Raw genomic sequence first — 8840 nt, forward strand, 5'->3', positions numbered from 1 at the left:
AAAAAAAAAAAAACCCTTATACGCATGCATCCCTGAGTGAGACTTTCTTCCCAGCTGATTCTAAGTTGTGTCAAGGTGACAGACAGAGCTGAAGTTGTAAATGCTCAGATTTTCATAAGGATTAGCCTGAAGGAAGGCAGTCCAAATTAAGGCTTCCTTACCTTTTGGGTGTCTACTGTTGCAGCTGGTGGATTATGGGAAAGTTTTTCTGTTGTACTTTAGCCGTCAGCCAGCACCTGAGAGTGACTGAAATGATTATCAAATTTCCCTTAACAAAAATGCAAGGCAACCTTGTCTTGGACAATGGAACGGAATCTCCTAGTGGAGATCTGGCCTTGGTAGTTTCCAGTCAGAAGTGTGGTACTAACTCTGGCTGTCAGTTGGGCAGATGCACAGAGTCAGCTGAGGCACATAGAAGCAGCATTTGACCAGGAGGCCGCAGCAGTCTTGATGGCACGGCTTGGAGTGTTCCGCGCAGAGTCAGAAGAGGGGCCTGATGTGCTTCGGTGGCTGGATCGACAACTCATCAGACTGGTAAGATGGGGACAGCACATTGAGTTCAGTCTTTGCGTCTCTTCTACCTTTGAAAAGAAAACTCCCACTTAAACCTATTCTATTTTATGTTTTAAAAGTATTTATTCTTGTACTTGTATGTGCACATGCCAGAGCGTATGTGTGTAGGAACCTGTGGAGGGAAGAAGAAGGTTGGATCTCCTTGGAACTGAAGTTATGGGAGATTGTCAACTGCTGTATTGTTCTGGGAAGTGTACCCCAGGCTTCTGCAAGTACTCTTAACCACTGAGACTTCTTTCCAGTCCCAAACCCTATTACTTATGTAGTCAGACAGCAAGAATGTAACAGTTGCTCACTCTACGCCAAACACTAGCTATGAAAGAAGTGTTAAATGTTCATTTTCATTTGAGGGCTGACATTGCAGTGTATAGGAAACAATATGGAAATTGGGGAGTGGTGCAAATCTATGTGTGCTAAAAGCTGAGTAGAGGAGTTGCTGCTCGTTGCTATGGCCTTGTACCCTAAGAGATTAAAAGGAGACTTTAGAAACTGGACTCCAGCAAGGCAGTGGTGGCGCACACCTTTAATCCCAGCACTCGGGAGGCAGAGGCAGGCTGATTTCTGAGTTCGAGGCCAGCCTGGTCTACAGGGGGAGTTCCAGGACAGCCAGGGCTATACAGAGAAACGTGTCTTGAACAAAACAAAACAAAACAAAAAAAAAGAAGAAGAAAGAAAAAAAAAAAAAGAAGAAAGGGGAAAAAAAAAAGAAGAAATTGGAGTCCAGGCACAGTGAGTTCAGGGAAATACTTTTTATGTATTTATCCAAGTCTGATTAGGAGAGAGGAAACAGACAGAAGCAGCCAAATGTGGTTATGCAGGGCTACAATCTGCACTGTGGAGGCAGTGCCAATAGGAATGGAGTGACCCTTTGGGAAGAAGGAAAGAAGGTTCTGAAAGAACTGCTGAAACCCTCTGAAACAAGTATATAAAATCGAAGTCAAAAAGTCCGGTGGGAGAGATGGCTCAGTAGCTAGGAGTGTGTATTAGTGTTCCAGGGTACCTGAGCTCATTTCCAGCATAAGAACCCTGGAGGGTAGAGGCTCTGGTAGAGTCCAGTAGACCCAGGTGGTGGGCATACCCAGAGAATCCCCTCCCCCTTCAAACTCAGGATAAATCCTGGGTCTTGAGCATGCAAAATATGTGTAATAACAAGACCTGGTAGTTTGTCTACCCTTCATGCCTGAGAGCTAGTCTATAATTCATGAGAAGTAGCATACTACATAGTTCTTTTGTGTGGAACTTTTCTTTTAGTTTATTTTATTTGCATCTGTATTTTGCCTGCATGTATGTTTGTGTGATAATGTTGGATCCCGTGGAACTGGAGTTACAGATAGTTGTGAGCTACCATGTGGGAATTGAATCCAGGTCTGCTGGAAGAGCAGTGAGTGCTCTTAACCTCAGAGCCATCTCTCCAGCCCTGGTCTGGGACTTTTCTAGGTGACACTAACTTAGAGTCTTTCTTTCCTTATTTTCTTTCAACAGTGTCAGAAGTTTGGACAGTATAACAAAGAAGACCCCACGTCTTTCAGATTGTCAGACTCCTTTTCTCTGTATCCTCAGGTAAGAAATATGCTTTTAAAGATAATTACAGAAGAATGAATCATTAGAACTTAACTTCTCATGTTTGGGAAAAAAGGAAGACTTAGGGTTTGAGACTGAATATAGTCACAGGCTTTCACATCTTTTCTGAACCTCTGTTGATGCCAGCCGAGTGTATAGCACTTGGATAGTGCTTTGTATGTGTAAGCAGCCAATATCTGTGTCCTGGGTAAGGATCAGGTCTGCAGAGAGAAGGACAGCGATGACCTGATGGCAGGGCCGCTGACTCTGGCTAACTTGAAAATGTCTATAAAGATGAACCTCGAGAAGTAGAAGCATCCTAAGGTTCCAAATATTAAATTAAGGTTCTTAGTAATAATCGTGACAGCCACTCCCATTTGCAGAATAAGCACTTGAGAATAAACCTAATTCTGTAGTTTACAGGTAAGGAAACTGAGGCACCCAATGTGTGCAGCTTCCCCAGGGTCACCTCCACTGCCGACTGGCTGAGGAGGACTCTGACCTAGCTCTCTGGCTCCTGACTGCTTTCTTGGAATGCTCTGTAGATGAAGTCATAAAAGCCTTTGCAGCTGCTGCCTTCCAGACTGTGCTCCTTCATGTGGGAGCTCTTAAAAACCAAACCAAAAACAAACAAAAGAATTTTAGGCTGGACAAATGGCTCATACATACAATGGTTGCTGCTCTTTCAAGGACCTAAACTGGGTTCCCAGCACCTATAGTTAGTGGCTCAAAACCACTTGTAGCTTTAGCTCTAAGACCTAACACCTTATTGTAGCCTAATTGTGTGCCCATATATGACATACAATGACATAGGCACACACACACACACACACACACACACACATACTCAACTCTCTAGGGCACAGAAATCAGCATTTGAATAATACAAAGACAATCTTACAAAGTGCACAATAATATTATCCTAGTACTGAGCCAAATGTGACACACACTTAATTCCAGCACTTGGAGGGCTGAGGCAGGAGGGTCTCAGGTTTGAGGCCAGACACACAACATCGTTATGCCACAAAACGAGTAAAAGCCACCTTGAATTGTGTGTCCAGTAGAAGGCACTCTCTTTCCCTCTTCTGCCAGCTCTGCTGCACCTTCTTTGTTTCTCTGTGAGCGCACACATCGTTTTCTGCGTTCAGGCTCCTGGTTTAGAGATCCAGAGTAGAGATGAAGAGCTGTGCGTGTCCAGCATCACAGATGTATTCACTTGACTCACTCTTTTGCTTTTGTAAATGCAGTTCATGTTCCATTTGAGAAGATCTCCATTTCTTCAAGTATTTAACAACAGTCCTGATGAGTCGTCCTATTATAGACACCATTTTGCCCGGCAGGATCTGACTCAGTCCCTCATTATGATCCAGCCCATTCTCTATTCTTACTCCTTCCACGGACCACCAGAGGTAAGGCTGAACGGACATACATGCTTTCCTCAGAATGCCATGACTGAATCACGAGGGGTTTTGGTTTTGTAATTTTCCTTCACCAAATACAGTTTTAGGGCAGAATGGTAAACAAAATGTTGAGTTTATAGTAACTTTGTGTTGATTTTGAGTATTTAAAAAAATAGGAAAAGTTAAAAGATAAAGCTTTTTGTATGGGTGTGTGGAAAGTAAGAATAAACTTAAAAAAACAAACAAAAAAATCAAACCAAATCAAAACAAAAAAACCTTGAAAACCATAGTGTTATGAGCTCACATATTTTGCCCAGTAATTCCAACTCATGTGAAGTATCTGAGAAAAATATGACTCTGAATACAAAGAAAGTTTTATGGAAAGAAACAAAAATGAACTTCTGCAAGAGAATTCAGGGTTGGTAGAGAGCTGGCCTTGAATGCATGAGGCCCAGCTACCAGTTTGGAGAGTGGAAGGAAGGTAGCATTGTGTGATGAGGGGAAGCCTTGTGCTGGAACCATTTGCAAAGGGCTTCCTGGCTGTTTTGTAGGCGTGTGCATATGGGGTTGGAGGGATGGCTGTGTAGAGGGGAGACCAATGCCATCTGTCTTTCCATAGCCTGTACTCCTGGACAGCAGTAGCATTCTAGCTGACAGAATTCTGCTGATGGATACTTTCTTCCAAATTGTCATTTACCTTGGTGAGGTAAGGGTGCCATCAGTCTCTTTCTTTTTTTCCAGTTGTTTACTTCAATTTATTGTGTGTGGATGTTTGTGAATCTCTATGACTATGGTACAGCTTGGTTGAGTCATTTCTATCTTTCCACCATCTTCGTCCTGGGGCAGTTACATTCCAGTGGGAATGTGGTCAGAGGACACCTTGTAAGCCAGCTGCTTTCTCCATTCACCACTGAGTCCTGGGGTCAAACTTAGGCACCAGGCTTAGTGCCTAGAGGCCCGTCCTTAGGTGAATTAGTCAGGTGGACAGTTTAACACCAGCTGTCCTGGACTTTTTTCACCTGCTTTGGATGGTGCTCGTGGAAAAATGTCTCAAGTGTTAGTGAAGTCTGCTATCAGTGCCCACAGCAGTTTTGGTTGGTTTGTTTTGGTGTAGACCATAGCCCAGTGGCGGAAGGCTGGATACCAGGACATGCCTGAGTATGAAAACTTCAAGCACCTTCTTCAGGCGCCTCTGGATGATGCCCAAGAAATTCTGCAAGCACGCTTCCCAATGCCACGTTATATCAACACAGAGCATGGCGGCAGTCAGGTGGGTGAGCCCCGTCCCAGCTGTAATGGATTTTTTTGTTGTTATTTCATGACCCATTTTATAGCTATCAATGTAAACAGGCTGGTTACAGTTGTATGTGGTGGGATAAAGTTCCATGCAGTTGGTCTCAGCTATGAGTTTTGTTTTGTTTCAACTGCGTATTTCACTTCCAGGCTGGCCTGAGGCTCACTATGTGGTAGTTGCAGGTTGGTCTTGGACTTGTGATTCCCATACCTCTACCGCTGACATGTGCCTCGCCATGCCTAGTGGTGACTTGTTAAATGAATGTACTAATGCAGAAGTAGAAGATTATTAATATTTTTAGATCATTTGTAGGTGGTGAGCCTGGGCTTAAGATAAAAAAAAAAGGATTTCTAAAAAAAAAAAAAAAAAAAAAAAAAAAAAAAGTAATTTAAATAAAGAAATGTCAAATCTACTTTTTTGTACACTAATATTATTTTTAATTTTTAAAATATTTTTTAAAGGCTCGGTTCCTGTTGTCTAAAGTTAACCCATCTCAGACACACAATAACCTGTACGCCTGGGGGCAGGTAAGCCTTGTTGTTGATTTGGGGAGAAGGCCCATCTGTTTTTCTTTAAGGCCTATTTGAGCCTATAGATTGGACCTGTTTTGGTTCTGGGACAGAATGACTTGAATTTTGTAGGGAATGTGGTCTGCAAGTAACATACTTGCGTTGTGAGTCAGGCACGCCCGATGCGGGTCTCCTATATGCAGCTTACTGTGCTAGGGGTAGAATGCACCACCATGGCCTCTCTGCAGCTCTCCTCATGCACATGGAACATGGTCTCACGTTCTGTCTCCTGTCTCTACGGCCTCTTCTGCTCCCTGTTAATCTACCTTTTGGTCACTGTCAGCCTGACTCCATTCCTTAATCATTTCCCACAGTTCTTTCTCTTTCAATGATCCTTAAAATGTTTTAAAATTAAACATGACTTTTGAGATAGCTATAAGTTTCTCTGCAGTTGTAAGAATTAATGCAACAAGTTGGACATGGTTGACACATGCTTTTAATCCCAGCACTCTGCAGGCAGAGGCCAGTGGGTCTCTGAGTTCTAGGCTAGCCAAGACTACAAACTGAGACCCTGTCTCAGAAAAATCAAATCATGATTATATAAAGAGATTCCCTGAAACTAATTTTATACTAATAGCTACATTCTGAGAAATAATAATTCAATGTTATGGTCAGGATAGTGTCTGTGATAAAAACTTTTTTTTTACTATGGGGACCTCTCATATTGCCTTTCATAACCGTTGCCACTTGGCACATGTTATCATTTGCCACCTAGTAATCCACTCAGTATTCCTGTGATTAAAGTCATGTGCCATCGTGCTGGGGCTAACTCCTGAGAATTTACTAAAAATTTCCAGTAAAACAGTCAAAACATTGAGATGTCTTTTGGATTCCTAATTTACTTTCTATAATAGTGACAGGGGCCTTCAAATTATCTTGTCCGTATTGAGTAATTTGGCAGTTGTATGCTTTGGGGAATAATTTTTGTTAGGCAGACACACACCCCACTCTTTAGTTGTCCATAGACTGTGATCACATTCCAGCTCCACTCCTTATGTCAGTCAGTTTCATCTCCTCTCCCTGGCCTGCTAGAGTTTGGAAGTTTACTTTTCTTCAAAGGTACCAGTGCTTCGTTTCCCTGACTTTCTCCATCATCTCTGTTTTCAGCCTGGGTGACCTCTGTTCTGCTGCTGTCTTCCGTTTCCTTTAGAGTTCTTTTCCTCTGCTGGTAGAGCTTAGATGGTTGGTGTGTGGGCCTGGAGCGACTGGCTCAGTGGTGAAGAGCACTGGCTGCTCCTCAGGAGAATCCCAGTTGGTTCCCAGCACCCATATGGTGGGACAGAACCATCCTTAACGCCAGTCCTATGGGATCCAGTGCCTTCTTCTGGCCTCCAAAGGCACTGCATGCACAAGGCACACAGGCAAGCATGCAGGTAAAACATCTATACACGGAAAATAAATAAGTAGGTGATTAGTGAATAAATAAACAGGTGGCTGTCAGTGTGATGCTCTTCTCCCTCCTTGTCTCTGCTGCTCCCTGTCAGCACTGCTGCTGCTGCTGGGTCTTGCTGGCTGTGTTGCTTGGTTTCCAGCTATGCAGAGTTTTCCTTGTAGCTTGTTACTGATGTCTGTGTAGATCCCATTTAGGTTGGAAACATACTTTGTATGATTTCAGTTCTTTTAAATTTATTAAAGTTTGTTTTATGATCCGGGGACATGATGCATTTTGCTTTCCATTCCAGAGGCACTGGGCAGCTATTTGGCATGTTCTGTCAGTGTTAATTCAGTCTGGTCATAGTTGGTGGCATCGATGCCTTCTTATCTATCCTTACCAGCTATTTGTCATTCTGCTAGTGTGTGGATGGGTTTTCCAGACCTAGCTCTCAACTTATCTCTTCCTCTGTTCTTTCCATTAGTTCCTTCCTCAGGTGCCACGAAGCCCTGTTTGCTGTGTTCACATTTAACATTATGTTTTCTTAGTGGGTTGTCCTTCTGTGTCTCTAATAATTTTCTCTGCAGTAACATCTACCTTAACTGACATTAATAAAGGCATTACTTATTAGAAAAATGTTCTGTGGCTCTTCTGTCCTGTGACTATGGCTGTGTAATTGGTTTGGACCTTTGGGATTGTCATACCTCTGTTCCCATCCTTTCTTGCTCATGATTATTGAATTTTAGGAAAGAAAGAAATAAATTACCCAGACCACTATTTCCAGCTACCTTCAAGGTATACATGTTAGTTCTTTACAAATTTGATATCTTGCTACAAACTGAGATTTCTATCCAGTTTTTCCCCTTGGAACATTAATTCATAAATGTGTTCTGATATCACACATAGCATCTGACGGTGATATCATTCATTCCCTTGCCTGTGACACCTTTCTGTTAGAGCACTTCAGAGATAGGTGTGGTGCTGGCCTTGGTGTGTCCTGTGAGTGAGGGGCTGGTGTATAGGCCTTGGAGGGAGACGAGCTACAGATAATGTCAGACAGGTCTGTAGGGCCTGGAGAAGGGGTGGGATAGAGAGCTCTATTCCGACTTCAGCAGTGGGCAGGGATGCCAGGTCTCAGGAAAGGCTTAGAGGAAAACATGCTTCTGATGAGTGGCATTAGCTCAGTGGGACACAGAGTGCTGCAGGACAAAGGTGACTGCATGAATGTTTCTGGGCAGACGTCACTGAGCAGCTTGGGAATGGTAAGTGGCTGTTGAGTTCATTATCAGTAAGCCATTCTGGTTGTATTTCAGGAAACTGGAGCGCCCATCCTGACAGACGATGTCAGCCTACAGGTGTTCATGGATCACTTAAAGAAGCTGGCTGTGTCCAGTGCCTCTTAAGCTGGTGGCCCAGCCTGGAAGTGGAAGACAGTGCTGTCAGATTGTGCTCACATTGTTGATAGCGTCCTAGCAACATTCACCTTTCGGGGAGGTTCTAATAAATAACCCAAGGAATTTTTTATATGTATGTCTTCAGGTTGTAATACGTCTTCAGGTTGTAATTTATTTGTATTCCTGTCTGTTTTCCTCTACATGAAATTATATGTCATAAGTGTCCTGCTAATTGTAGATGTTTACTTACTTTTTGTACCTTAATGTTTTAGATTCTATAAAAAATCAGAGTTTATGTATTTTAGCTACCTGTTTAAGTCTTAATGATCATAAAGGAAATAAATCTGTGTGAGGACGGCATTGGCCAAAATAATACTAATGCAGATTTTGTCTGTGTGTGTGTGTGTGTGTGTGTGTGTGTGTGTGAGAGTGTGTGTGTGAGGGAGGGAGAGAGGGACGGGGGGGGGAGAGAAAGAGAGAGAGAGAGAGAGAACATTCATGTTCATGGAGGTTGGGGGTCAACATGCAGAACGTGGTTCTCCTATGTTGAGGGTCCCAGGAATCAAACTCAGGCCTGTGAGTCTTGGCATGTGTCTTTACCTACTCAGCTGTCACACTAGTCCCAAAGGGAAGGAAAGGAGTCCTAAGTTGAGCCTGAAAGAGAATTATGGATTAGAT

The 8840-nt window shown here is 43.0% G+C and overlaps 1 protein-coding gene across 4 annotated transcripts in view; it reads left to right on the plus strand.

Moving 5' to 3' along the window:
- The window catches only part of Sec23b (SEC23 homolog B, coat complex II component), a 34370-nt gene extending 25835 nt beyond the window's left edge, over positions 1-8535 (plus strand). For 3 of the 4 annotated variants that reach the window (XM_021184680.2, XM_029474247.1, XM_021184697.2), the window contains exons 14-20: positions 381-534; positions 2056-2133; positions 3381-3542; positions 4153-4239; positions 4648-4803; positions 5289-5354; positions 8082-8532. In XM_021184680.2, coding sequence (XP_021040339.1) covers positions 381-534; positions 2056-2133; positions 3381-3542; positions 4153-4239; positions 4648-4803; positions 5289-5354; positions 8082-8171 — 793 coding nt within the window. In that variant the 3' untranslated portion in view covers positions 8172-8532. Of the gene's footprint in view, positions 1-380; positions 535-2055; positions 2134-3380; positions 3543-4152; positions 4240-4647; positions 4804-5288; positions 5355-8081 lie in introns of all 4 variants that reach the window. The other variant, XM_021184689.2, reaches the window with a different exon arrangement.
- The last annotated feature ends 305 nt before the right edge of the window (positions 8536-8840 follow it).

Source organism: Mus caroli, chromosome 2 (assembly GCF_900094665.2).
Source record: "Mus caroli chromosome 2, CAROLI_EIJ_v1.1, whole genome shotgun sequence".
Lineage (NCBI taxonomy): Eukaryota > Metazoa > Chordata > Mammalia > Rodentia > Muridae > Mus > Mus caroli.